The sequence below is a fragment of the Podarcis erhardii genome, assembly GCF_964252035.2.
Source record: "Podarcis erhardii genome assembly, chromosome: 13".
NCBI lineage: Eukaryota > Metazoa > Chordata > Lepidosauria > Squamata > Lacertidae > Podarcis > Podarcis erhardii.
In genome coordinates this window covers 10,520,378-10,547,963 of record NC_138502.1, presented here as the reverse complement: position 1 = coordinate 10,547,963, position 27,586 = coordinate 10,520,378, and the positions used below count along the sequence as shown (strand labels likewise).

The 27,586-nt window shown below is 47.7% G+C and overlaps 1 protein-coding gene across 3 annotated transcripts; it reads left to right on the top strand.

The window, feature by feature from the left end:
* The first annotated feature begins 1,921 nt into the window (after positions 1-1,921).
* Positions 1,922-27,322, top strand: KHNYN (KH and NYN domain containing). 3 transcript variants are annotated; one of them, XM_081835402.1, is made up of 8 exons: positions 1,922-2,017; positions 15,065-15,361; positions 16,794-18,622; positions 20,703-20,833; positions 21,919-22,015; positions 23,875-23,982; positions 24,833-24,934; positions 25,785-27,322. In XM_081835402.1, the coding sequence occupies exons 2-8, from the start codon at positions 15,143-15,145 to the stop codon at positions 26,104-26,106; spliced, it is 2,808 nt and encodes a 935-aa protein (XP_081691528.1). In that variant the 5' UTR covers positions 1,922-2,017; positions 15,065-15,142; the 3' UTR covers positions 26,107-27,322. The 3 variants fall into 3 exon arrangements, with proteins under 3 accessions (XP_081691528.1, XP_081691527.1, XP_081691529.1); XM_081835401.1 differs by lacking the exon at positions 1,922-2,017 and adding an exon at positions 11,057-11,273; XM_081835403.1 differs by lacking the exon at positions 1,922-2,017 and adding an exon at positions 11,057-11,313.
* The last annotated feature ends 264 nt before the right edge of the window (positions 27,323-27,586 follow it).

Below are 27,586 nucleotides of genomic sequence, written 5' to 3'. Positions count from 1 at the left end.
GATCAAGTGGCAGATAGTTCAGTATCCTAGAGGACATAAGAGATAAAGAAACAGGCAGATAGACAGACAGACAGAGGAGATACTAACATAGGTCCAGGGCATGGAGAAGTCTAGTTGGACAGGAGACTTTCAGGACCATGGACAGATCACTGGGCCTGAGCAACTACAAACTGTCACTATTTTCCAGGGCCATCTAGATTTCTCCTTATCCCTCCACTTTCCTCCAGGGAAATCCAGTCTCTACTACTGAACCAGAGCAAATGCCAACTAGATTTTCTCTGGATGGATGTTTGTCACCGATTTATCACTGAAAAAGTGGGTTTTCCCAGGGAAAGCTGTGAGGAAAGGGCAAACTCCGGTTTAGAAAGTGAGGGACAAGTGGGAAACTGCCCGAACGCGTGCTCTCTAGACAAGGGGCAAGTGGCAAAACACTGAACAGAAGTTGATTTGGCGCTCTTGAGGAACAACCTCCCACACAAAAGCTGGAGTTTGGGGAGTGAGGAACGTAAGGGAGAAATGCACCAGGAAATGTGGAATAACAGCTTCCTGAACCTAAAAGGTAAAGGTAACGGACCCCTGACAGTTCAGTCCAGTCACGAACGACTCTGGGGTTCCAGCGCTCATCTCGCTTTACTGGCTGAGGGAGCCGACGTTTGTCTGCAGACAGTTTTTCCGTGTCATGTGGCCAGCATTACTAAGCCACTTCTGGCGAACTAGAGCAGTGCACGGAAACACCATTTACCTTCCCGCCGGAGCGGTACCTATTTATCTACCGTATTGTTCGCTCTATAGGACGCACCCGACCATAGGACGCACCTTGTTTTAGAGGGGGAGAAGAAAAAAATTCTCCCCCTCTCTGCTCATCGCCCCTTCAGTGAAGCGGCAAGAGAAACGGAGACCCTTCCATTTCTCCTCCTGCTTCGCTGAAGGGACAGCGCAGCTCTTCCTCTCTGCTGAAGCCGGGAGAGTCTTTCTCTCCCAGCTTCAGCAAAAGGAACCTGAAGCCTTTGGCGCGCAGTGCGAGTTCCTGCTGCACTCCAAAGGCTTCAGGTGGCTATCCCTGAAGCCTGGAGAGCGAGAGGGGTCAGTGCGCACCGACCCCTCTCGCTCTCCAGGCTTCAGCGAAAGCAACGCGTAGCCTTCAGAGCGCGGAGGGAGCGCTCCCTCTGCACTTTGGAGGCTTTGCATTGCTATTGCTGAAGCCAAGGAGCCTGCATTCACTCCATAGGACGCACACATATTTCCCCTTAATTTTTGGAGGGGGGAAAGTGTGTCCTATAGAGCAAAAAATACGGTACTTGCACTTTGACATGCTTTGAACTACTAGGTGGGCAGGAGCAGGGACCGAGCAACGGGAGCTCACCCCGTCGCCAGGATTCGAACCGCTGACCTTCTGATCAGCAAGTCCTAGGCTCTGTGGTTTAACCCACAGCACCCCCCATGTCCCTTCCAAGTGTTCTGGACTTCAAATGGACTTTCGGAATGCATTCCGTTTGACTTTCAAGGTACAACTGTATTGATATATCACCCAGCCTTGCCTTCCATTAACTTGTCTAGCTCTCTTCTAATCACCCAGGTTGGTGCCCAAAGCTATCCCTTGCCAAGCAAATTCTATAGCCGAACTATCCACTGTGTGGAGAGGTACTTCATTTTGTCTTGCCTTGAATTTCTAACATCTTGCTTTGCTGAATATTCTCGAGTTCTAGTTTCATGAGAAAGCATTTCTCTATCCACCTCCCCCGCAGCATGCAAAATTGCATCGTATGAAAAGTTAAGGCAGCTGTGTTGGCACAGGGAAAACAAATTCAAAACCCCTCTTGCATGAAATTGGTCACTAGGTGGCACTAGAGTTTCGGACTTGCCTGGAGCAAGGTCGGGTGGGTGGGCAGTGAGTTATGAAGGGGAATTTCCCACAGAAAAGGAACAGCGTCAACTGTCAGCCCCACATCTGGTTTGGTTTGCCGCATTGTCAGTGCGCAGAAGAGAGGGGATTGCAAAGAGACCTCAGCTGTCACTGGTAAGAACGCTGGGGTGGAAAGTAGAGGGCCCAGAAATCTGGGGTGATGGCAAAAAGGGGGGTGGGGTGGGATTTTCGCTCCTCAGAAGATTGGCTGTGTTTACGGCTGCCCGAATTTGATTCAAGGTTTTCCCCAAACCTTAGCTTTGGGGCCTGTTTCCAGTGGCCTTGGAGTAAGAGGAAGCGAGGGAGCTTCTGTGCATGTGCAAAGCACATGGGCAGGGGGCGAATTCAGGGAGGAAAAGGTTATCAATGGCTTATGAGCTTTGCCTCCACAGTCAGAGGCGGTGATTCTTCTGAATACCAGTTGCTGGAAGCCACAGTGGTGAAGAGTGCTCTTGCTCCGAGGTCCTACTTGTGGGTTACGCACGGACCTCTGTTTGGCCTCTGTGAGAACAGGATGCTGGACCAGATGGGCCACTGGCCTGATACAGCAGGCTCTCCTTATGTTTCGTTCCCTGGTGACAAATCCCAGAATAGTAGCCTTGTAGGGATGTGGGTGGCGCTGTGGTCTAAACCACTGAGCCACTTGGGCTTTCCAATCGGAACATCAGTGGTTCGAATCTGCACGACGGGGTGAGCTCCCGTTGCTCTGTCCCACGTTCTGCCAACCTAGCAGTTCAAAAGCACACCAGTGCAAGTAGATAAATAGGTACCGCTGCGGCGGGAAGGTAAACGGCATTTCCGTGCAATCAGGCACTTGCCACAGTGTGCTGTTGCACCAGAAGTGGTCTAGTCATGCTGGCGCGGAAGGCTGTCTGTGGACAAACAGTGGCTCTCTCGGCCTGAAAGCAAGATGAGCACCGCACCCCATAGTCACCTATTACCATGGGTGTAGCCAAGGGGGTAGGGAGGGGAAGCTGTCCCCCCCCATCAATAAAAATAAATAAAAATACATAGCAAACTGAGGTTCTTGCTCCCCCAAAAGGCCTGCCCCCTCCTCCCAAAATCCTGGCTACAGCCATGCCTTTGACTGGACTTAACTGTCCAGGGGTCCTTTTCCTTTTTACCTAGTACAGTGGTGCCTTGGGTTAAGAACTTAATTCGTTCTGGAGGTCCGTTCTTAACCTGAAACTGTTCTTAAACTGAGGTACCACCTTAGCTAATGGGGCCTCCTGCGGCCGCCGCATGATTTCTGTTCTCATCCTGAAGCAAAGTTCTTAACCTGAGGTACTGTTTCTGGGTTAGCAGAGTCTGTAACCTGAAGCGTCTGTAACCTGAGGTACCACTGTAGTCTTGTTTTGTCTGTCACAGTGCAAACAAAAGAAGAGCCTTGCAGGACTTTAAAGCAGAGAAGGAACCTCAGGTGAACTGCATTTCCCCGGGGCTTCTCTATCCAGCCCTCAGGACTCTCCCCAGGACACGTCCCCCCTTCCCCATTGGTTCTGCTTCAAACCCTCGTTGACTGTTGTTGCCAGGAGAGAATGAGTCCTTGAACTCAGTTACAGATAGGTAGCCGTGTTGGTCTGCCATGGTCAAAACAAAATAAAAAAATTCCTTCCAGTAGCACCTTAAAGACCAACTGAGTTAGTTCTAGGTATGAGCTTTCGTGTGCATGCACACTTCTTCAGATACCCCTCCCCACCTTCTCACTATATAGAAAGGTCCGGTGACTTCTGTTTCAGTGTATCTGAAGAAGTGTGCATGCACACGAAAGCTCATACCTAGAACTAACTCAGTTGGTCTTTAAGGTGCTACTGGAAGGAATTTTTTTATTTTGTTTTGTCCTTGAACTCAGATAAGGCTGCTTGGCTGCCTGAATGGAAGAGAGGGGTGTGTGACTGTGAGTAGAAACAAAGGAAAACATTTGTATTTCCTCCCCCTCTGACCCCACCCACTGCTGGCACCAGGCCCCTGGGAAGTTGCCTGGGAGGGACTGTGTCCCCTGTGTTGATAAAGGTTCCCAGCTTCTGCTTTAGAGATTATCAGCTTTGTTGTGAGAAAAGCCTTTGTGGGATAGATGCCAATGTTTGAGAGGCTGCGAGTGTAGATTGAGTAAGCCTGGTTCTGTGTTTTTAGGCCTCATTTCAAGCAAGGCTTTTCCCTTCCCACTACAGGTGTAAAATTAGCATATAAGGGGACCCTGTTAACATGCATTCTTGCTGCCGTTGTGGTTGGTCATTGCACTTATCCAGTAGCAATCAGAAGCAATTCCCCCCTCCCTGCAGCCAGCATCTCTCCCCTTCTCTGCCTGCCTGTATCTGCTATGCCAACTGAACAGTATGGGACTTAATTTTAAGAAAGCATGCAAATGATTGGTCTGTTAGCTCTCAGAAGTCTGTCTAAAGTCTGCCCAAAAGTCTGGGCTTATCCACACTTAACTTTTGCCCTGTTTTTTCTCGCGAAACCCAGCTCTGCAAAGCTGAATCAGAGCAAGCATCAATTTGAATTTTCTGTGATAGACATTTGTTCCGATTGAGCTTTAAAGAGCGGGTTTTCACGAGGAAAGCTCCGGAGCAAAAAAAGAAAAGCAAAGCAAAAAGCAGGGGGAGCTCAGATATGGATCTTGAAATCGTGGAATGTGGTTGTGGATAAGCACTCAGAAAATACTTTTGTGTTTCTGCCACATTCAGTGTGGGGCACGCCATGAGAAAGAATGGTGTTAAAGAGTCATAGGTTTGAGCCCCACGTTGGCCAAAAAGATTCCTGCATTTCAGGGAGTTGGACTAGATGACCCTCAGGGTCCCTTCCAATGCTACGATTCTATGAATTTAAATGTCTGACCTCAGGGCAGTTCACAACATGAAATTGCAAAATACAAATGCATCCATTTACGCATTTGCCATGAGATGTCGCTCAGGAAGCAATTCATAAATGGAATTAAGTGAACAAACAGATACCTAAGACCTTCCAGGGCAGAAGGTGTGACTGTTAAAATAACGTAGGGGCTGATGGAGGTTACTGTGCAGTTGTTCGAAAGCACTCTGCCCATGCTCAAGCATACTCCTGAGCCTCATTCTTCCTTCGCATGTCCCAGGGCTGAACCCCTGATAATGAAAATAGCGTCTGGGACCTAGCTGTGGCTCAGTTAAGCTATAGTTGCAGCAGAGTTAAACTATAGAATTGGTTCCCGCAAGAGCAGGGTGGATTTGAATTAAATCAAATCAATTTCAATCACGATTTAAATCACTAGTCAGTAAGACTTGATTTAAATCATTTTTTTTTACAGAAAGACTCATTTTGGCATATTTAAAACCAGATGGTTTCATTTTTGGGATAATAAATTTTCAGAGTAGTTTTTACAGTTATATCAAAAATTACTGATTTGGTTATACTATTAGAAATACATTCACAGTTAATTATGAAATTATTGTGAGGTTTAATAAGTTAACTGTTTATATTTGGACAACTTTTCTGCTTTACTTTATTGGAAGTAATCATTTTCTTAATAACAATTTAAACAATTTATTTAACTAAAACAATAACATTATAGCATATGTATCCATATTTGTTAACTGATATGGTTAAAGGATTTTTTAAAAACCAAAACCTTAGACCCAGTTTTAGCACACATGAAAAACGTAAAGCAAATCCTTACATCCTGATGGAAAGCCTTTGGACCAGGGGTCAGCAAACTTTTTCAGCAGGGGGCTGGTCCACTGTCCCTCAGACCTTGTGGGTGGCCGGACTATATTTCTTTTTGGGGGGGGGAATGATGCAAGAGCACCATGAGCCCTGGTGGCTGTTTACCTGTGTCTTGTGAGAGGCAGGAGCTGGAAGTGGCAGTGGAGGGACAATGAGTGGTGCGCGAAAGAGCTCTGGAGAGGGGCTGCTTAAAATGGTGGCCGCTCGAGCGCTGCTGCTGCTGCTGGTACAAACAAAGCCCAGCCCCCTTCCTCCTCTAGGCAGGGCGGGGAGAAGCCAGGAGGAGGGAGGGAGGAGGTGCCGGCGCCATGTGAGGGAGCGGGAGGAAGAGGGAAAGAACGTACACACTGGCAATCCATGTGGCGATTCCCGGACCGTCCGCAGGCCGGATCCAGAAGGCATTTGGGCCTTATCCGGCCCGCGGGCCTTAGTTTGCCGACCCATGCTTTGGACTATAATGTAACAAATAGAAAACTATCGTTAGAAAGAGTTTTTCACCCAAGGCATTTTATTTTAAAAATCCGATTTAATTTTTTTAAAAAATCCGATTTAAATAAAAAATCCAGTTATTATTATTTTTATCCACCCTGCACAAGAGATAGTGATGGTTGCCAATTCTGATCGCTTTAAAAGATGATTATACAGATTCATGGGAGACAAAGCTATCAACAGCTGCAAGCAAGAATAGCTGTGTTCCAGCTCCACTGTTACGAGGCATTATGCATCTGAATACCAGTTCCTGGGAATCTCAAGTGGGAAGGATGCTGTTGTGTCCAAGTCCTGCTTGTGGTCTTCTCATTGGCATCTGATGTGAGAGAAGAATGCTGTGTCAAATGGGTCTTTGGTCTGATCCAGCATGGCTTTTGTGTTCTCAGACGAAGCCCAAGAAGTAAACAGGTGCCTAAGGCTGTGCACACACCATTCTCCCCACTAAAAAGAATCCTGGGAACTGTAGCTCACCCACAATTGAGCTACATTTCCCAGCACCCTTAACAAACTACTTTCCCCAGCATTCTTGCAGGAGGGAGGAAAACGTGCTTTGAATGTATGTTGTGTATGCAGCTTTGGCTAAGTTTTTGTTGTAAAAAGGGGGCTGTTTGGGTGCTGCACCAGGGGCAACATCAGGGACCCTCGGAATCTGCTTGTGGTCTACATAAACAAAGCTGAGAGGCTCCCCATAAGTAGACCAAAGTGGGGGAACATGAATGTGCAGTACAGGGACTGTTAACGGAGAAATCTGAGGGCTCCCTTGGACAAAAAACAAGGACACCAGCCAGGAATACCAGAGCAAAACAGCAGCCAGTAGGCTGGGTTTTTATTGAAGACTGTCGAGACAGGACTCCCACCTGCCACAAGGTGAAACAAGATGGAAGCCCCGAACAAAAGAAAACCCAAACTTTTATTAGCTGCTAATCCCCACGTTACACCCCCCAACTACATCACTAATACATCATGGTTACATCATGAAAGGGGAGGTCTGGGGGCAGTAATCTGAGCATCCTGGACCCTGCTCCATGGTTCCCCTTGCCCTCCACCAAACACCCATCAAGTGTAACAAAAGAGATATTTACATTTCCCTGTTTCCCAGCCAGGTTAATCACACCCTTTTGTCTTCATGTGGGTTTGTTTTTTCTGGAATGGCTACCTGTCTGGCACTCAGGTATCAGGATGCCAGAAATTATCACTCAGGCAGAGGGGCTGCTGAGGAGCTGAGCTCACATGTCTATATGAATTTCTGAAGTTTTCCCTGTGAGCCAGTACACAGATACATTTATCAGTGAATTGTTACATTTTGGATTGTCCAGCAGAGGCCCTTTGAATATATAGGAAGAAACTGTGATGAAGTGTTTTGTGGGGACGAATCACAGAAGTCACAAAAGTGATTGTGCTGATTTTGGTAGTGGGCTGCATGTGCATGATATCTGCTGGAGGGGCAACCCCCCCCCCCAATCCCCTATACATGAATTCCTGCAACAGGACATACTTTTAAAACAGCAGCAAGCTCCAAGCTTAACGTGTCAGAGTTTCCTTTCACTGACTTAAAAAAAGAAAAGGAAAAGACTGAGACAATGGTTATGACGAGAGAAAGAAAGGAAGGGGGAAAAACATCAACCCTCAGCCAGCTGAGTGTTACTGCTGGAGCCACACCTACCTCTTGGCCAGAGGATTTTGCAACCTGGAACTTCCCCAGTGAGCTCTGGGTCTGTAGGGCAAAGGCATGCATCTGCGGAGGTGTGGGTGTACATGGGTGGAAGCCAGGAGCGAGAAGAAAACAGTCCATGGAAAACAGCCAGTGCTTACTCCTTCCAATAGTCTCCAAGAGCAGGGCATCCCTTCCATGTTCCTTTTATCAGCCCCGCTATTAACAATGTCCGGGTGCAAGAGACATTCCTTCTGTAGCCAAAACAGCAAAACCCACATACAAGGGGGCAGGTAGCGGCACGAAACCTTAAGGTTACAGAAGTAAGAAAAAACAACAACTAAAACCCACCTAGAGTACAGGCACTGCTGTTTTTCTAGAAAAAGAGGTGCCAGAACTCACCACAAATGCCTCTTTTATAATGGCAATGGCATCCACCTGAGAAGTGATTGAACTGCTCAGTTCCGGTGAGTTCCAGCTGAAAAAAATCCCTGAATACAAATCGAAGGGAGGAAAAAACCCCGAACATTGCCCAGTGAGAACTGAGTAACAGGGGTGCCCAAATGTTTTTCATAGAAGGCCAGATTTGATGAAGTGAACATGTGTGAGGGCCGACCAAAAAGTTGTTGAGCTTTTTTAAGGATTGAAGTTGTTGAACTTTTTTTACGAATTTACCCCAAAGTTTTTACAATTTTACCCCAAAATTCTTGAGCTTTTTTTTTTACACTTTTTTTTACAGTTTTACCACAAAGTTGTTGAGCCTTTTGGCAGATTTTACCTCAGGAAGTAAACTGCCACAGGGGCTGGATTAAACCGACTGGCGGGCAGGATTAGGCTCCCAAAATGGACTGTGGACATGCCTGGAGTAAGACAAAGGAGTTGACTAACTGTTGGGGACAGGTGGGGACTGGGTGAGAGGGGCAATGGAGTACCGTGGATATTCAGGAACAGCAGAGCAGGGCACTGCACACTGCAACATTTTATTGCCGTTCCCTCTTGTTATTACTTTCTCCACACATTTTAGCTGGTCTCAGTAGCTGACCCAAGAGGTATGGTTGCCAGGGTCCTCCTCCTTCCTGCAAGTGTGTGTATGAGTGTATTCAGGGGTTACCTGCATTACCCGCATTGCGCCACAGGAATTTCATGTTCAGAGCTGGGGTGGTGGACATTTGCCACAATCACAGGCATGCTTTCGAGAAGTGCTGCCCCCACCCCTAGCAGCATGGTGCCACTGTGCAGGTGATAATGCCCCCCCACCAGACCCTAAGACAAAGAGGAGTCTTGTCACATGGCTGAGATTTGATGGGGGGGGGCTTAGCAGGTGGCTCTGCACTCCTAAACATTTCCCATCTTGCCCTTTTGTGGCCACAGGGCAGGAAAAGGGCAGCAGCCAGCAGAAGGCTTGCAGGTCTTACGATGTTCAGAACTCAGGAACCTAAACATCAAGAACTTTCTGGGGGCAAGAGCTGTTTGTCGGTGGAACGGACTCCCTCAGAATCTGGTGGGCTCTCCTTCGTGGGGAAGCTTTTAAACAGAGGATGTGTTATGAGTGTGTACCTGGATTCACATGTGCGCAGCCGGCACTCATGTTTATTCATGTGCACACTGCTGAGAGGTCTAGGATCTCCTGCTGGAATTACGATGTACGCTTCTTGTTATGGATGTGTGTGTCCACAAGGAACTCTCACACAAATAAATAAAGAAAGCTTTGTTTATTATAGAAAATAGGAGTGACAGAATATATAAAGCTGCTGCTTTGGATGGCAAAGTTTCAGTCTAAGCAGGTAGCAAATTGCAACACAAACACACCTCGATTAACGAGTAAAATATTCCCTAACTATTCTAAGAGGTCTACAGAAATGTGGGCATAAACTACAAGCAAAGAGAAGCAGAGGAGGAAAGTATACTTGTCCTTAGCGCTGGGATAAGCGTTGTCCTGTTGGAGCCAGAAGAGCCAAATGATAACCTTTGAATCTAATGACTTTTTAATATCTTTTTGCCAGGGCATGTCAATGGAGAGGGGGAGGGGGGCTGTGAAATGAGCGGTTCCTACAATTTCCATAATCCCTTCCAAAACTTTCCTGCCTTCGTTCTCACCTTGACCATCTTCAGTCATCCTGTTCTTGCTTGCTTAAAAAAAAAGGGGGGGGGGAATGAAAGACTTTTGATAATGGCAATGGCAATCCCCTGTCTGAGACCTGCCTTCAAATCACCATCAGTGTGGGGATGGGGATCTCACTGAGTGTCCTGTACTACTTGACAACTCAATTTGCATGTGTCAGATGTGTGTGTGAACTCAGGATATTCCTGAATGCCTTTCATCTCTCTCTGGTTTTGGTTGCCTGCCTATTTGTTTCTGGGTTCCGTGTAAGAAGTGTTAATGATCTTAACCATTTAGAATATTAGAATTTTAGATTCTAGTCCAGGGGTCTGCAACCTGCGGCTCCGGAGCCGCATGTGGCTCTTTTACACCTTTGCCGCGGCTCTGGGGCGGATACTAGCGAGGGGAGGAGGCGCATTGTGCGCCCTGACACTCCCCACTGTGGCGGGCGCTGTACTGGCTGTGACGTCGCATGGGGGCAGTGCATGCGTTAGTCACGCACCGTCCCGACATCACCTTCCCGCCCGCTGTCAGATCGGACACAATATATGCAGTGTTATGTTTGTTTTAAACGTCGCAATGGTTTTGCGGCTCCCAGGTTTTTTTTCTTCGGAAACGGGTCCAAGTGGCTCTTTTTGTCTTAAAGGTTGCAGACCCCTGTTCTAGTCCAACTCCCTGCAATGCAGGAATCTTTTGCCCAAAGTGGGGCTCGCTCATGCTGTAGCTTCAAAGCTATCCCAGCAGAATTTAAAGCCCTGGTCCCTGGTTTGGGACCAGGTTACATGCACAGAGGCTTTTTTTTTTGCAGTATTTAGAAACATAGGTAGGGCGTTGCTTGAGTTGATAGACCATTGGTCCATTCTAGCTTATGCCTGCCAACACTGACTAGCAGGGGCTCTCTGGCGTCTTTCAGACAGGCTATTTCCCCCAGCCCTACCTGGAGGTGCCAGGGACTGAACCCGAGATCTCTTGCGCGCAAAGGTCGTGCGCCACCACTGAGCCACGACCCCTTTCAGCAACGGTCCTTCCTCCTCCAATAATTTCTGGTTGCGCAGGACTCTCCCCATACTCAGAGGCCGGCTATTCCTCACAGCTCCCTCTCCTAGGGAAGAGAGGAGGAGGAAGGACCCCCCCCCCTGTCCCGGAATTTCGCTAGGGAGGTGTTAAGTTGTGGAGGAAGTTTAAAAACTTGTACAGGAAGCCTTTTGCAAAGTGAAAGCCCTCCTTCCTCCCTGGACCGAGACGCGCCGCCCAGCAGGGAAACTCCGCGGCTGCTCAGGCGTTTCCGCATCGCTCCAAAATGGAAGCTGAAACTCGGGTCGAGAAGCGATGAGAAACAAAACCAAAACCGAGACGAGGCGAGAGATGGGATTGGCTGGATCCTCACCCTCGGCCCGGCGTTGCTGGGACTCCCTCGCCGACTCCAGCGGGTAGGAGACGGAGGAGAGCTGCCAAGTGTCGGGGAGGCGGGTGAGGAGGGGTCAGGGGGATGGGTTTCCCGGGATCGAGGGGGTCTCCTTGGAAAAAGGAGAAGCGGGGCAGAATCCTTCTCCCTGTCACGAGTGGGAAGGATCAGGCGCGGAATCGCCCCTCTGCCCCAAAATGATTACATTGTGTAAAAGGACGTGTAGCTATGAATTCTAAAAAGGGGTGTGTGTTTTGGAGGGGGCGCATTCAAGAGGAACATTTTTTTTTTTTTTTTACGCTTAGGGCGCAACAGGCGCTTGGTCAACAGTGCGCAGATTTTTAGGCTGGGAGGGAATCGGTTGTAAACAGTGGGCGCTGTCAAAGGCAGGAGAGGGTTTTCCAGGAGCAAAGCTCATTCCGTTGCTTGCAAGGCCCTTTCTGCATGAAAAGGCATGTCACGGGGGTGCGAGCTTTTGTTTGCGTACATCCGACTGTTTCCTGCCTCGGTGTTTTGTCTCAAAGCTTCTTTGCGCTTCAGACCAGCGGTGTTGTTTTGCCCGATGGATGAGCCGCAGGATTTTAAGGCTTTGCTGTCCGTTTAAATATTCAAGCTCTTCTCTTTCCGCTGAATGATAGATTTCACGTTTATTTTGCAAAATAAAAATGGAGATCTATGTGTTTTTCCCTGGGAGAATAAATTGTGGCTTTAAGGTGCCACAAGGCTCTCTCTTAAAGTTTGCCTACAACAGGCTAACTAGCCTTTTGCTCGGGTAGACATTGATCCTTCTGATATTGGTTGCATTTATGTCCTGTGGGTTAGACTTGTTGGGATTGTTGGGAGGTAGAGTTGAGCAACATTGGAGGGCCACAGGTTTTCCCCCTCCTTGACTTAGATGTTGTTTCACCTTTTAGCAATGTTTCCTTATACTGAGTCACTCTATTTTTCCATTTAGCTGACTCAGCGATTCTCCCGCTTGTTTTAGACAGGTGTGTCCAGCCCCACCTGGAGAAGCCGGGAATTTAAACTGAGACCTTCTGCAAACAAAGCAAATAGCTTCCATTGAGCTATAGCTCTTCAGCATTTATTTGCGAGCACAACAATTTCCTATAACCCCTGTCCCTCTTATGTTTCCCCTGCTCCGCATTAAGAAAACTTTATTTATTTGCTCCATTTTTGGCTCTCATGCTTCTCTATTTTATCCTCACAACAACCCTGTGAGGCAAGCTAAGCTAGGAGTGACTGGCCCAAGATCACCCGGTTAGTTTCGTAACTGAGTGGAGATTTGAACCCGGAGCTCCCTGTCCAAAACTCTATACCACACTGGCTATAGGGACGTGGGTGGCGCTGTGGTCTAAACCACTGAGCCTCTTGGGCTTGCTGATCAGAAGTCGGTGGTTCGAATCCCTGCGACGGAGCGAGCTTCCGTTGCTCTGTCCCAGCTCCTGCCAACCTGGCTGCTCAAAAGCATACCAGTGCAAGTAGATAAATAGGTACTGCTGTGGCGGGAAGGTAAATGGCGTTTCCATGAGCTCTGGTTTCCGTCATGGTGTTCCATTGCACCAGAAGCAGGTTAGTCATGCTGGCCACATGGCATGGAAAGCTGTCTTTGGACAAACGCAAGCTCCCTCGGCCTGAAAGCGAGATGAGTGCCGCAACCCCATAGTTGCCTCTGACTGGACTTAACCGTTCAGGAGTCCTTTAACTTTAACTTTACCACACTGGCTCTACCAATAACAATTTTCTAATCAATTCTGTCCAATCCCTGGCTTCTTTCTAGTGTAATTATCTGGCCTGCCCTCACTACAGCCCTGTAGGGTCAATCATTAATTAGTGTTCCCTGTTTACACAACGCAGAAATGTGAGAGGAGGTTTATGCCTTATTAAGAAATTAGGTACATTACTGCCAGTACATACCCCCCGCCCCGTTCTTTGTAACAGGACTAGAAACTTAATTTAAAAAGAAGAAAAACCCAAAAATTCAGGAAAGAAGCCCAGAATCTATCAGTGGGACAAAGTCCGAATACTGTATTGACTATTAGTTAACTTACTATATGCACATCCTGCATTATTGAACTGGCTTAGGGCTTGCAGTTCATTCCTTCCTTTTCCACCTGTGGCCTTATTCCTAATACACAAATGCTGACCAGGGTGGCACATTAGAACCAAAGACACCACTGGCCCAGGCTGCTTTCCCTATATTTTTTCAGCTTACACTTTCAAATAAATAGTTTTTGGCCCTCTGGATTGCGGAGAAGTAAGTAAAGAGGTATATATAAGCTGAGACCCCCCTGTTAGTCCTGCCGGCCAATGTTGGGCCCATAAGTCCAAAGGCACTGGATTGGTTGACAAAGCCCTAGGTGCCTATTTTTAATTTTTTTATATATAAACATAAAGTTGATTTTATGTATGCATTTGTTATTGACTTAAATTGCTAGATGCCCAAGAGGAAAAGCGCTTGGGTCTCTCTCTTTGTATGTGTATTGTATAGTACTTTTGACCATGTTTATCTTTTGGTCGGGACGCGGGTGGTGCTGTGGGTTAAACCACAGAGCCTAGGACTTGCCGATCAGAAGGTCAGTGGTTCGAATCCCTGCGACGGGGTGAGCTCCTGTTGCTCGGTCCCTGCTCCTGCCCACCTAGCAGTTCGAAAGCACGTCAAAATTCAAGTAGATAAATAGGTACTGCTCCGGCTGGAAGGTAAACGGCGTTTCCGTGCGCTGCTCTGGTTCGCCAGAAGCGGCTTAGTCATGCTGGCCACATGACCCGGAAGCTGTATGCCGGCTCCCTCAGCCAATAAAGCGAGATGAGCGGCGCAACCCCAGAGTTGGTCACGTCTGGATCTAATGGTCAGGGGTCCTTTACCTTATCTTTTGGTCACAATATTTCTGGCTGTGAAACTCTTGGTTTTGCTTCTACAATATGCAAAGCAGCCCTTGTATATGTTGCTTCCACTTACTCTCTTCCCCATGTTTTAAAATAAAACCAAGCACCAGACCTTGCTATCTCATAGCCCAGGGCCATGTCAGCTCCACGCTAGAAATTTATTAAAGGACTCTAGCAAAAATGCATGCTTCAGGTAGGTCAAAGGATTTGGCAAGTCATGCATTGCCTAATTCGTCTTGCATTGCATTTTTAAACAATCCTATTTTTGCGTGATTTTTTTTACATTTTTTATGTAGTTATTTTTCCCCCACAATTCATTCTGAATTTGCTAACCTTGGAATGGTGTGAAAATGTTATTCTGCAGCTTCTTGGTCTTTTGTGGGCCTGGCCTGGCTACTTCTTAACTAGGACCTTGGTTGCTTTATAAAAAGAAAATCAAGAAGAATTGGAAATAAAGGTCTCTAAGTATTGCTTTGCAATCAGTTCCACATTCTGTGGATTTTCTGTGTGCTGCTGAATTGCAGCTTGTGTTTTAGCTCCTGTGAATCTTGTGCTGATGAGCCAGTGTGGTGTAGTGGTTAAGAGTGGTAGTCTCATAATCTGGGGAATCAGGTTCATGTCTCCGCTCCTCCACATGCAGCTGCTGGGTGACCTTGGGCTCGTCACACTTCTCTGAAGTCTCTCAGCCCCACTCACCTCACAGAGTGTTTGTTGTGGGGGGAGGAAGGGAAAGGAGAATGTTAGCCGCTTTGAGACTCCTTCGGGTAGTGATAAAGCGGGATATCAAATCCAAACTCTTCTTCTTCTCTTCTCCTCATCTGCTGTCTTCCTTTACCTGCAGAAGTTGCATCTTCTCCCTTGCTGCATTTCAAATTCAGGTTTCGTCCAGAACCTTCCTCCCCCCATTCAACCTGTGTTTTTGTTCCGCAGTTCGTTATCCACGTAACGGCCTGCCTCATCTCCGGAACGGAAACGTGGCCCCGCGGCCGGTGGTCGTGATCTCCCGCCATGACAAGCAGTGGCAGGACCCTGGACGAATTTGCCGTCTCCGAGGAGGTGCGGGAGTTGGTGACTCAGCAGCGCCCCAGGATTGAGCAGCTCTTTGGGGTGGAGCTGAATGTCCTGGGGGTCCTGGGGTCGGCACAGAGCCCCAGCGAGGACCCCCAGGGAGAGAGGAAGATCTGGCTGCAGCTGCAAGGATGCAGAGAGAATTTGCAGAGGGCAAAGGTGCGAGAGGGCAGGAGCGGGAGGGAGGGAGGGAGACGGTAAGGGCTTCTGTGGGTCTCCATCAACTAGCCCAGGTGCCAGCAAACTTTTTCAGCAGGGGGCTGGTCCACTGTCCCTTAGACCTTGTGGGGGGCCAGACTATATTTTGGGGAAAAAAATTAACGAATACCTATGCCCCCAAAATGGGACGCGGGTGGCACTGTGGGTTAAACCACGGAGCCTAGGGCTTGCCGGTCAGAAGGTTGGCGGTTTGAATCCCCATGACAGGGTGAGCTCCCGTTGCTCGGTCCCTGCTCCTGCCAACCTTGCTAGGTTCACAAGCATGTCAAAGTGCAAGTAGATAAATAGGTACCGCTCCGGCGGGAAGGTAAACGGCGTTTCTGTGCACTGCTCTGGTTCGCCAGAAGCGGCTTAATCATGCTGGCCACATGACCTGGAAGCTGTACGCCGGCTCCCTCAGCCAGTAAAGCGAGATGAGCGCCGCAACCTCAGAGTCGGTCACGACTGGACCTAATGGTCAGGGGTCCCTTTACCTTTACCTTATGCCCCACAAATAACCCAGAGATGCATTTTAAATAAAAGCACACAGTCTACTCATGTAAAAACAAACTGATTCCCGGACCATCTGCGGGCTGGATTTAGAAGGCGATTTGGCTGGATCCAGCCCCCGGGCCTTAGTTTGCCTACCCATGGACTAGCCTTTGGAATCCAGGACAGAGACGCCACCCACTGGCCCCTTCTGCTGTTAAAATAAGCACCTAGCACATCTGGAATATACGAGCATAGGAAGCAGCCTTATGCTGAGTCAGCCCATTGATCCAGCTAACTCAGTATTGCCTGCACTGGTGGGCAGCAGCTCTCCAGGTTTTGGGGCAGCCCTATGTGGAGATGCAAAGGATTGAATCTGGGACCATCTGCATGCAAGCGAGATGCTCTCCCACTGAGCCACAGCCCTTCCCAAAGCACATGGCTATATATCACCATATGAAGTAGCCTTTTACTGCCTTAGACCATAGATCTGTCCTGCCAAGTAATGTCTTTTCTGGCTGGCAGGGGCTTTCCAGGGTCTCACATGGGGGTCTTTGCTGCCTGCTTCCACGATCCTGGAGATTGTGAGGAACAGGTCTGAGACCTTCTACATGCAAAAGCAAATGCTCTGATGTTGATCTATGGCCCCTCGTAAAGAGCAGAAGTGAGCATTATACCCTGCATGTGAATGCCACCATGGCAAAACTCCCCTGCAAAGGTCATATCTTCCAGCACCATTGTATTCTTATGTACACAGGCCTTCAGCTGCTAATGACAGGGAGTGGAGAAACTCACTATGTCATAAAACGACCTGGCATGGTATGTGTTCCCAAAGGTGGCGGAGTAGAGGGGTTGCTCATCGTGGGGTTACCAACTGCAATATCACATATGCTCTATTTTCCAGGAATACATCAAAGGTCTCTGTGCGCCGGAGCTGAGTGAAGAGGTTTACTACCCCAAAGACATGCAGTGCATATTTCTGGGAGCCCAGGGGTTGTTCCTCGACTGCCTCACCCAAGGGACATCTGCCAGCCTTACTTTCCTTCGCCCTGGCACTCTGTTAGTCTCCGGCTTGGCTGAATCCTTCGTCATGGCGCAGAGCCGGATCCAGGACTTTGTGGAAAAGCACCAGAAGAACCTCAGGCTGCCTGAGGAACAGGAGACCCAAGTCAAACGGGCCTTCCTGGAGCTGGTGGAAACCTACAATGACAAACACGCTATGGACCTCTTGATCCTTCCCACCTCGGTCAAGGAGGAGTTGCTAAGTTTGGTGAAGGAGATTCAGGAAGAAGATGGGGAGCACAGGCAAAGGAACGGATGTTGGGCACCAAGCCTCGGGCAAGACCATTTGGTGGGCTGGGAAACTAACATGGGTGGTGGCGGCAGGCCTCAGTCTCCGAGTAAAAATACATTTGGCTTGCCCATGGGACTCAGTAGAGTCCAAGAACAGAGTAGAACTGGAGACTCTACCATTGATTTGCCTGCAGGCTTTGCTAGGCCTGAAGCACCTCCTCACAAGTCCCCACAAGAAGCTACACAACCGCAGTACTCTGTCAGGCCTCGAGATGTTAGGACTGACTTGCCTGTCACGGTTGGTAGGCCTCAAGACCAAACTCTACCTCAGGTGTCAAGGGTTGACTTCCCCAGAGGCTTTGGTGAGCCTGAATTCCCCAGGAGGCCTCAGCACGACCTGTCTTGCTTGAATGGTCCTCAGGGTTGGCCTGAGGTGACAACCCCTATGAGGCCAGCACTTCCCAAGAGTTCCCCTAAACCTATTCCAAATGCACAGGCTCAGTTTCTTCCTGGTTACGGAGGCCAAGCTGAGTCTTTGCAGGATTGTCACGAGGGGAAGGATGTTCTTTGTGCAAGGGACTCGAGTCCTGCCAGCTTGCCTGAGGAAACCAGTGAAGAGGAGCCATCGTCAGATGTCCTGTTGTCATCGTGGACGGAGAAGGAGTTCAAAATGAGGCTGAACTTCTTTAAAACCATGGGCTATGAGGAACGGGTGGTCAAGAAGATACTTTTGGAGGGTGGGGTATGTGAGGCACCTTCAACTATCCTGGACAGGGTCCAGATGGCAGAGGCGTCCCAGAAAGAAGGGGTTGTCCTCCCTCAGACGGAGCCTGGGGGAAGAGAGCGCTCTCTTTCTCCACCAGAAAAGAACCAGGATGAAAATGAGTATCTCCGGGAACTCATCAAAGCAGCTGCTGCCAACTGTGGCCACTCGCCAAGCGAGATCCCCACAGAGATACAGACAGGAGCCCCATTGGCAGGTCTGCTGAGGCGGCTCAATGAGAAGGGGGAACACCAAGAGGAGGCTGAGGCTGGAATTGGGGCCTCAGCAGCAAAGCTAGAACATGGAGGACACCTTGGTGCCCGGAGGGCAGCCATCTTGAATCACAGGGAATCTTCGCCTCAGAGGCCTCAGGAGAGAGGGAGGAACAGTGGGTCCCCTTTCCACGAGGGCATCAGTTTGTCACCAGTCAACCCAGAGGTTGCTGCTTTCTCTCCTTCCCCCAGTGGTCACCTGTTCTCGACGTCCGATTCTGAGGGGAGCCAGTCGGCAGAAAGCACTAGCTTAGGGCTCCCCCACCAAGGCTCTGTTCCTACAGTAACCGGAGCCCAGCGCTTTGAGGAAGCCCTCCAGACTGAGTTCAAGCTCAAGTTGGCCAACACGCCAGGGAAGAAGAACCTACGGATGATCATCATTGATGGCAGCAATGTGGCCATGATGTGAGTGGTGTGTTTGTAGGGAGCCTGGGAATGGGCTCTTCCTATTGGTATGGCCTGTGGTACATGAGGTTGTTACAAACGAGAGGTAGCTATCTTGTGGACATTTTTTCAAATGTTATTGGGTTCCAGTACCTAGCCATCCAAGCCAGCTTGGCAAATGGTCAAGGATGATGTGAGTTCTAGTCTAGCAACTTCTAGAGGGCATGCTGGGTTGTGCAACTCAATCATTTCTATGTTGCTCCTCCCTTTTCTTTAAGCACATAAACAAACCAAGGAGGGATATAGCCTAGTGTTATGTATGAACCTGACATGGTGGTTTTTCCCCCTTTAACAAGGCTTAAACAATGGTTTGTATTGGTCTATGGGTTGTGGTTTGTTGGAGGGTCCTAGGTTCAGACAGAACGTTAAGAGGTGGAGAACCTGTAGCCCTCCAGATGTTGCTGGACAGATGTTCCCCATATTCCATGGCCATTGACCATGGTGGTTGAGGTTGATAAGAGTTGGAGTCCAACAACATCTGGAGGATGCAGGACCTCTTATCTCTGGTTTAATCCAAGGAGATTGTCTTACCACAATGTGTGACCTCAACCAATAAGAAAACGAATAATGGTGAATTTGTTGGGGTGTCTTTTAAACCCCATCTGCACATAACTGCTTTAAACAGTTTCTTACAAAGAATCCTGGGGACTATAGTTTGATAAGGATGTTTAGAGTTGTTAAGAGTCCTTTGTTGCCCTCATAGAGGTATAATCTCCAGCGTGGCTGTGGTAGAGTATACCATCCTGAAGGCCCCTTGAGCCCCTGTTGGTTGCTGTGGCTTTCCAGATGTTAAGACTCCAGCTCTCCAACTATTGGTCATGCTGGCTGGGGCTGATGTGAGTTGGGAGGCCCAATAGCATTGGGAGAACAGGTTCTCCATCTTGGAGATACACACACACACACACACACACACACACACACACACACACACACAGAGTTATAGTAAAAAATGTACCTTCTAGGAATTCTGCCTTGGCTGCCCAAGGAAAGACTCATCTACATTTGTATTCCACCAGTTCTCTAAAACAGGGGTTCCCAAACTGGTCCATGGACCACCTGTGGCCTGTGAGCTTCATTCAGTTGGATTTGTGTTTAAAGATGGGAGATGGCACATCCATCATATTAAATATTCATATTGACTTTTAATTGTAATTTTTAATGCTACTTTTATTTCATATATATATGAGAAATAAAAGTAATAAAAAATAGAATTGAAAATCATACCGCATCTAGCATAGCACACTGAGTGGTTCTCCAAGATCTTCAGCAATTTTGAAGTGATCTGTGGGGGGGGGGGGACGTTTGGAAGGCACTGCTCTAAAACACGCAGTGCTGCTAACCCCAGGGTTATCCACACTTCCTCTTCTCCCACTGCTCTCCCTTGAGAAAACAGCTCTTTAGTATTCATTCGGAGCAAACAGCATTTTGGGTTTTCCCCGGATTGCCTCTTGTTCTGCAAGTTCAAGTTAGTTTTATTGCGGCAAAAGCCAGTGACACTAAACACCACAAGATCAAACAAAAAAAATCAACAACAACATCAGAAAAAAAAATTACAGAAGGGAACTTCGCAGTGTGCCATTCAACAGAAGAGATTTATGCTTCCTGATTACTAAAGTGCAAAATTTGGCCACCTCATATGATATTGAGCTTAAGGAATCTTCCAGAAGGTATTTTCGTAGAATTTTGGGGGAGGATTCCAAATAATGTTGTAGGGGTATAAATTTTGATAAAAGCGGCAAAATAAGTTGAACTCGTTCTTCACTATAAAATTCGCAAAATAGAAGGATGTGATCTATCGCTAAAGAGTGGTTTTTCCCTTTGAAAGGAGCAGGGCAAGGGGAAAACTGCTTGGATCTGTGCCTAGAAAGTGTGGGTCAAGCGGAATACAGCTTGGACCCATGCTTTTTACGCATGGCCCAAGCAGAAGTTTTTCTTTGATCTGCTGCGTATCTTTCTTCCTTTGCTGGGATAGCCAGTGGATTCACCTAAGCGATTCTTCTTATAGTCCTGCCATTTTGAGTGTCATCTTCTGTCCTCGTAGGCACGGTCTGAACCAGTTCTTCTCATGCCGGGGCATCGCTCTGGCCGTACAATATTTCTGGGACCGTGGGCACCGGGAGGTGACCGTCTTAGTACCTGCACATCGGATGGAAGAAGACTCCAATGTGAGAGGTGAGAGATGGCTGGCTCCCACCTATTGGGTGAGAACTCAGACGATATTTTGGGGGGGGGCAGTGCTGCTGCTTTTTAAAAGCCATTAACTGATTATTTGGATTGATCTGTGTGTTATTAAGAAAGATAGGGTGATCTGCTTTTAATTGATTCAGAGACAAGTGGCCTCAGGCCCCCCGCTGTCAGAGGGAGTGAGCCTCTGAAGACCAGTTGGTGAGAATCCTAAGTGAGGAGAGTGTTGTTGCATAGGGCTTCCTATGGGCTTCTGGTGGACCACTGTGAGAATAGGATGCTGGACTAGATGGACCTTGGTTCTGGTCCAACAGGGCTCATTGTATGTTCTCATGTTATGCTCCATTCTTAAAAGAGACATTCCCTGCTATTTCCAAGATCAACTAGAACACCTCTTCTAAGATGGTGCCAGATGCATCCATTGTAGCTTTGAGTGTGCATAAGTATTTTCATTAAAAATAATTAGGGATGGGGGAAACCTATGGCCTTCCAGATGTTATTGGGCTCTAGCTCCTATCAGTTCTGAATATTGACCACCCTGGACTGAGTTGTTGGTGGCTGGGGTCCAACAACATTAGGCGGTCTAGAGATTTCCCCAGAACTCATGCCAGCATGAGAGTTTTAATCTATCAACATAGAATCATAAAATTTGAAAGGGACCCCAAGGGTTGTCCAGTGCCCCCTTGCTATGCAAGCATCTGGAGGGCACTAGATTAGGGAAGCCTCCCCATACTTGGCGGAAGAACATCTGCCTTGCATGAAGAAGACGACTCCAGCATTCAATCCTTGGCATCTCCAGGTAGGACTGGGATAGAACCCACTAAGGTCGATGGACCCAATGGTCTTGCTCAGTTTAAGGCAACCTCCTGTGTTCCTCATGAAAGCCATCTACCTACTGAGGAGTAAGTCTTAATTGGAATCAAGGACACTTACTTCCAAACAAATATGGATGAGATCAGGCTGCAGCTGCCCCAATAAGAAATGAAGAGTCATTGAATGCGATGTTAGCGTCTCAGCTCCAGTGCAGGTATCATTCCTCTTTGGTTTTTTCTCTCCCTTTTCCCCAACCACAGAGCAGCACTTTTTGATTGAGTTACAGAACCTGAGCATCCTCTCCGTCACGCCGTCACGCAAAATAGATGGGAAGGGCATCGTGCCGTACGACGACAGGTCAGCAGAGCTCTCTGAACTTACTATAAAGGCAATTCAGTGTTTCTCTGTATCAGACATAACACAGGTTCGCCTGTCGGCACCGAGTGGCTGTTCCCTGTGTGAGCGATCTCCCTGATCTCCCCCTGCCGTTGGTCTAACTGCTGCGAGATCATGGAACATTCAGCTAACATTTTAATTATTGGTGGGGAAGGAGTGGAATGCTGGAGCTCAGTACAGCTCTGCAGGAGAGATGAAAGGTCTGTTTGGTCTGAGAGTTTAGCCAAAGGTTGGACAGAATTGAGGACCCACTTTTGTTTTTGGATGGAACACCAAGGTCCACCCCCCAAAAATCAAAGGAATGACATTGGGGGCGGAGCCAGATGCAAAGTGGTGCTGGGGTGGTGGTGGAGCCAATTATCTGCTGCGCCCCATGAGCTCATGCACTGTGATGCATGTATAAATTCAGATCTTCACCTGCGTTACTACAGAACAAGAATTCCAACTGGCCGATTTGTGTGGGGAAGAGAACTCTTAACTCAGGCATAGACAAACTAGACCCTCCAGATGTTTTGGGACTACAACTCCCATCATGCCTGACCACTGGTCCTGCTAGCTAGGGATGATGGGAGTTGTAGTCCCAAAGCATCTGGAGGGCTGAGTTTGCCTATGCCTGCCTTAACTGTTGTTAAAACAACTGGGTGTCAGAAACCTTCAACCATCGAATCTCCTTCCTGCCCAGACCTGTTTTAGTCAATCAGAACATTTCTGTGCACTTGTTTAGTCGGTGGAAGGGTTTGATCTCTTCTAAACCGATCAGTCAATAAAACATTGCTGTTTCAGTTTTTTGCTTTCTTCAAGGCAAGCGGTGGTGGGTTTTTTGCGTGTGGCGGAAACTGATGAAAATATCCTCTATCTTTCTGCTCTTTTTTTTTTTTTTGCTTCAACTTGGACCTTCCCTGGGATTTCCCCCAGGTTGGGCTTTCCAGATGTCAAGTCACCGGATATCGCTATGCTTTGATGAGGTCACAAGTACGAGGGTTTGGGGCAGAAGTAGGAAATGACTCTGCCACCAGATGGGCCTGGGGTGGGGGTGGCAGGCATGATTTTTTAGTCATGGTGTAACTGACAAGATATGAAAGGGTGGTTATCACAGAAAGGAACTGAAGCATGTTGTGGCTACCAAGACACAGAGTGAAATTCTGAAGTGATGTCAGTCACACCACAGAGAGTGACATTCCAGAACCAAATTCTCAAATGTGTTCCGTTTCCTTGGTATATTTTTATCCTTTTTGTTCCGTTATTTCCTCACAACAATCCTGTGAGGTAAGTCAGGCTGAGAAAGGGGGCTAGGGATGGGGGAAGCTGTGACCCTTCCAGTGTACTGCTGCACTCCAACTCCCATCAGCCTTAGCCAGCATGGCCAAATGGATGATTGTAGTCCGGTAACATTAGGAAGGATTTGAACTCTGGTTTCCCCGGTTGAAATCTAACACACTAGCTACTGTGCCATCCTGGCCTGGAATGGAAGATGACGTCATCGCAGTAGGTTTTCATTGGGTTCCAGTTTTTGTGTAAACTTGTAGCTTTAACAGTAAGGAGATCAGTAATGGCAGACAAGCTTCCTTGAAAGATAGCATTGTTTTCTTTTTGTTGATCTGCTACACACGCACACATGCACGCGCACACACACACAAAGTTAGGGTGAACCCTCGGTTTAAGAGAGACGGCCGATGTCTAACAGGCTTTGCCAGTGACAGCATTAAGCCCAGCCTCTGTCCCAGAACCCTTTGCAACATGGCTGTGGTTCTGTGGCAAACCACTAAAATTTAAAAAATATTCTATTTGACAGGTGTTTTCTTCCCTTTCTATGCCCGCAGGTTCATGCTCAAACTAGCGGAACAGACCAACGGCGTCATCGTTACCAACGACCAGTTCCGGGATCTTGCGAAAGAGTCGAAGAAATGGATCCGAATCATTAAAGAAAGGTGCTGTGGGAATTGGTGACAGAGTAGCCCTCTTCTTTTCCCCTTTGACCTCTCTTGATTGTGCCGGGCTTTCACCCTCAGTTGAGCAGGGCTGGGGAGAGTGGGAAAAGGATGGGGATATCACCCGCCTTCTCTGGAGAGCTTTGGTTGCTATTTGATCTGTGGCTTGGGAACTGGGTAGATCGGGGAATTTGAAGAATTGTACTCTGGCCCCTGGGCTTAAGCAGAAGGGCTGCAGCTTAGTGGTGACAGACTCACTCCCTGGCATGTCCAGAAATTGCTTTGGGGAAAAACAACAACAACCTGCCTGTTGTTGTGTATTTTACTTACGTATTGGTTTTTTAGTTGCAAACTACCATTTTGGCACAGAAGTGACCTGTTAATTAATAAATGATAAAAACAACACCAAGGTAGATGAACCAACAGCCTAAACTTGTACACACCACACATTTAAAGCACATGACCAAAGAATCCTGGGAATTGTAGTTTACCTCCTCACACAGCTACTTCTCCCAGCACCCTTAACATTGTTCAAACAGCTGAACTGGCCTCCCAGAGCTACAGTTCCTGGAGTCCCCTAGGAAAGAGGGATGATGGTTCAAACACTGGGAATTATAGCTCAGCACATGTAATGAACTACAGTTCCCAGGATTCGGGGTGTGTGTGAGACCATGACTAATGAAATGGTGTGTAATAATGAACCGTGCAGATGTGGCCTGAATGCCACTTCTTTCTCTAGGCAATAGGAAGTGCCCGTCAAACTGGTTTGGATTAGGGCCCCCTTGCCTTAATACATCCCATCCATCTTTACTTTACCCTTCTTGACTCTCTCTTTTTGTGTACCATCCAGCCTTCTGCAGTACATCTTCGTGGGGAATATTTTCATGGTTCCTGATGACCCCTTGGGACGAGACGGGCCCACCATAGCAGAATTCCTGAAGAAAACCCCCAGGTATGCACCCACACGTGGAACAAGTGATCTAGCTAAGTGGAGTTGGGAAAGGCATTTAACATGTTAAAAAGTCTCCATGGACCAGAGCAAGCAGCTGTCCCTAGGAAAACACCCTTTGTTTGTGTCTCCCCCTTTTCCAATCACAAAACAGAAGTATATATATTTCAGTGCATGGGGACACTGCTCCATCTTGTGGCCAGAGAAGTACGTGGGATGGAGCTAAAACAAACCTGGGTGAAAATTATACTGCTGCATATCCTTCCAAGTTCAGCTTGGTTTGCAAAAGGGTTCAAACGGCAGTTGATATTTTATAATAGCAGCATTGAGTTTTAAGATACGAAAAGGAAAAAAATAGGGAGTGGAAGGTAAACATAGTCAGGTATTGGATATTTTATATTGTTGCATAATGGCCAGGAGGCAGCTCTTAGGAAAAAATTAAACCAAATGGCAGCTGGTCCCAGGGAGGTCAATGCCATGGGCCTCGCTTTCTCGCCTCTCTGCCTGAGGCAGTTATGAGGAATGGTCAGTTATGGAGGCAGTTCTGGGAGGAGAGGAGCTAAATAGCAGTTAGGTCTCAGAAAAGTCAAGGCAGTTGGCCTTGCTTTTTTCTTTTTACCTTGCCCTCTAAAGCTGCCTTGAAGAATGGCCAATGATGGAGGCAGCTCTGGGAGGGGACGGTCAAAATGGCGGGTGGGACCCTGTGGCAGAGAACACCTCACTGTCTTGCCCTGGTGCCTTCTGCAACATGGGTTTCTCCCCTGAAGCCTTGAACCTTTTAGTTAAGAGAGTTGTCTCCACCATCTAAACTCTTCCTTCCTGAAAACTGCTTTATGTCCCTTCACCATCGCAGGACCAAGGCCCCAAACTGCCACTCCTTCGCTGGCCGGTCTGTGCCTGTGCCTATCCCCGTGGGCCGTACCTCGCAGACGGAGGTCCTTCAGCTTCGAGACAGGAAGCCACCCGGAGGGTTGCTTGCAGATCGAAGGAAGAGCCATAAACAGAACTCGCCAGAGGAGCAGCTCCGGCCCAAGGACGAGACCGAGCGGCTGAGGAGAGATCTCCTGGAGATCTTTGTGGGCCAAGACAAGAAGGTTGATTTTGCGCTCATGCGGGAGCCCTGCTGCCATGACCTCAACAAGCTTTCGGAGGCGATACTCAGCCTCAATTTCTGAGCCAGAAAACTTTTGTTGTCTCCCAAGGGGGTTGTGCATTTATCCATGCAGCTGCATCCAGAATGGGCTCGCCCTCGCTGGTATGACTGGTTTTTAGCGCCAGCTGTCTGTTCCTGAGGGATACAGAAGAACCTTTTGCTACCTAACACCGCGTGGTAGATTATTTTCCCTCAGAACTCTCTTAGTACGAAAATCACAGAGCCATTGGTGGTTCTCCTCATTAGCCAGTAGCAGTAATGATCAGTTCAAAAAGCACCTAACATTAAGGTAACTCAGGGTTTAAGATACTGCGTGCCGGGGGGGGGGGGTAGCCAACAGTCCTGCTTACTGGATGTTGTTGGACTCATCCCTGACCATTAGTTGTGCTGGTTGGGGCTGATGGGAATTGGGAGTCCAACAAGATTTAGAGGGCACCATGTCGGCAAGTCCATATGGCCAGCCGAAGCTACACAGAGCAATACGCCCCTGCCCTTCAACCTTCATGGTTGGGCAAGTCTTCACTGTGAATTTAAACTGCTTTAACTGTCATGGCCTCCTCACACTACCACAGAATTGTGGGAAATGTTCCATGAGGCGGATTCCTGACAGGATTCTTAAGCCTCCACACAATATTACATCGCCTAGGAGTCTGTGGGATAAAAAAATAACATGGCAGTTATATTAATTCCAGACCAACTTAAGATGTCTTAGGGTTAGTCCAAGGACAGCTCCTTGGAAGGCCCTTGTACACCTTCCAATTTATGGAAGAAATCATAATGCGACACGCAAGGGCACTTATTCATAAACTGGAACTGTTTTAGATGATGTCTTGGGCTGAATGAAATGCCTTTTTACCGTTTAAAGAATCTGTCCCATAAACATTCTTGAGCACACTTCCTAAATTTTAAGACAGTAAATAAATATATATACATACACACACACACACACACACATTCTGAGATTTTAATTTCTTAAATTTAAACCCAACATGTAGATTATAGTGTGCTCTATCAGTTTGAGATAACAAATTATTATTTTCATATATATATGTTTCCTTTAAAAAAATGAAATGAAAATTCTTATCCATTACTTAGAAAATGGCAAAATATCCAATTCCATTCCCAATCAAGGAAAAGAAGAAATTTTGTTTTGTTTTCCTGGGATGTTTTGTTTTTAGAAACAAAACTGGACTGTTTTTAAAAGCTAAAAAAATAAACCTGTTTTCTTGACCAAGCTACATGTTTGTTGGTCATGGAATGACAGAATTTGAAATTTTACAGGATTCATAAAAATTATTATTAAAGAAATAATAAAATACAGTGGTACCTCGGGTTACATACGCTTCAGGTTACAGATTCCGCTAACCCAGAAATAGTACCTTTGCTTCAGGATGAGAACAGAAATTGTGCTCCGGCGGCGTGGTGGCAGCGGGAGGCCCCATTAGCTAAAGTGGTGCTTCAGGTTCAGAACAGTTTCAGGTTCAGAACGGACCTCCGGAACG

Bases quoted from the DNA above. Each gene is read 5' to 3' on its own strand.
- KHNYN (XM_081835402.1), top strand. From the start codon at position 15,143: ATGACAAGCAGTGGCAGGACCCTGGACGAATTTGCCGTCTCCGAGGAG. The intron at 18,623-20,702 runs GTGAGTGGTGTG...CTGTCCTCGTAG, and splicing joins GGCAGCAATGTGGCCATGAT to GCACGGTCTGAACCAGTTCT. The intron at 22,016-23,874 runs GTCAGCAGAGCT...CTATGCCCGCAG, and splicing joins ATCGTGCCGTACGACGACAG to GTTCATGCTCAAACTAGCGG.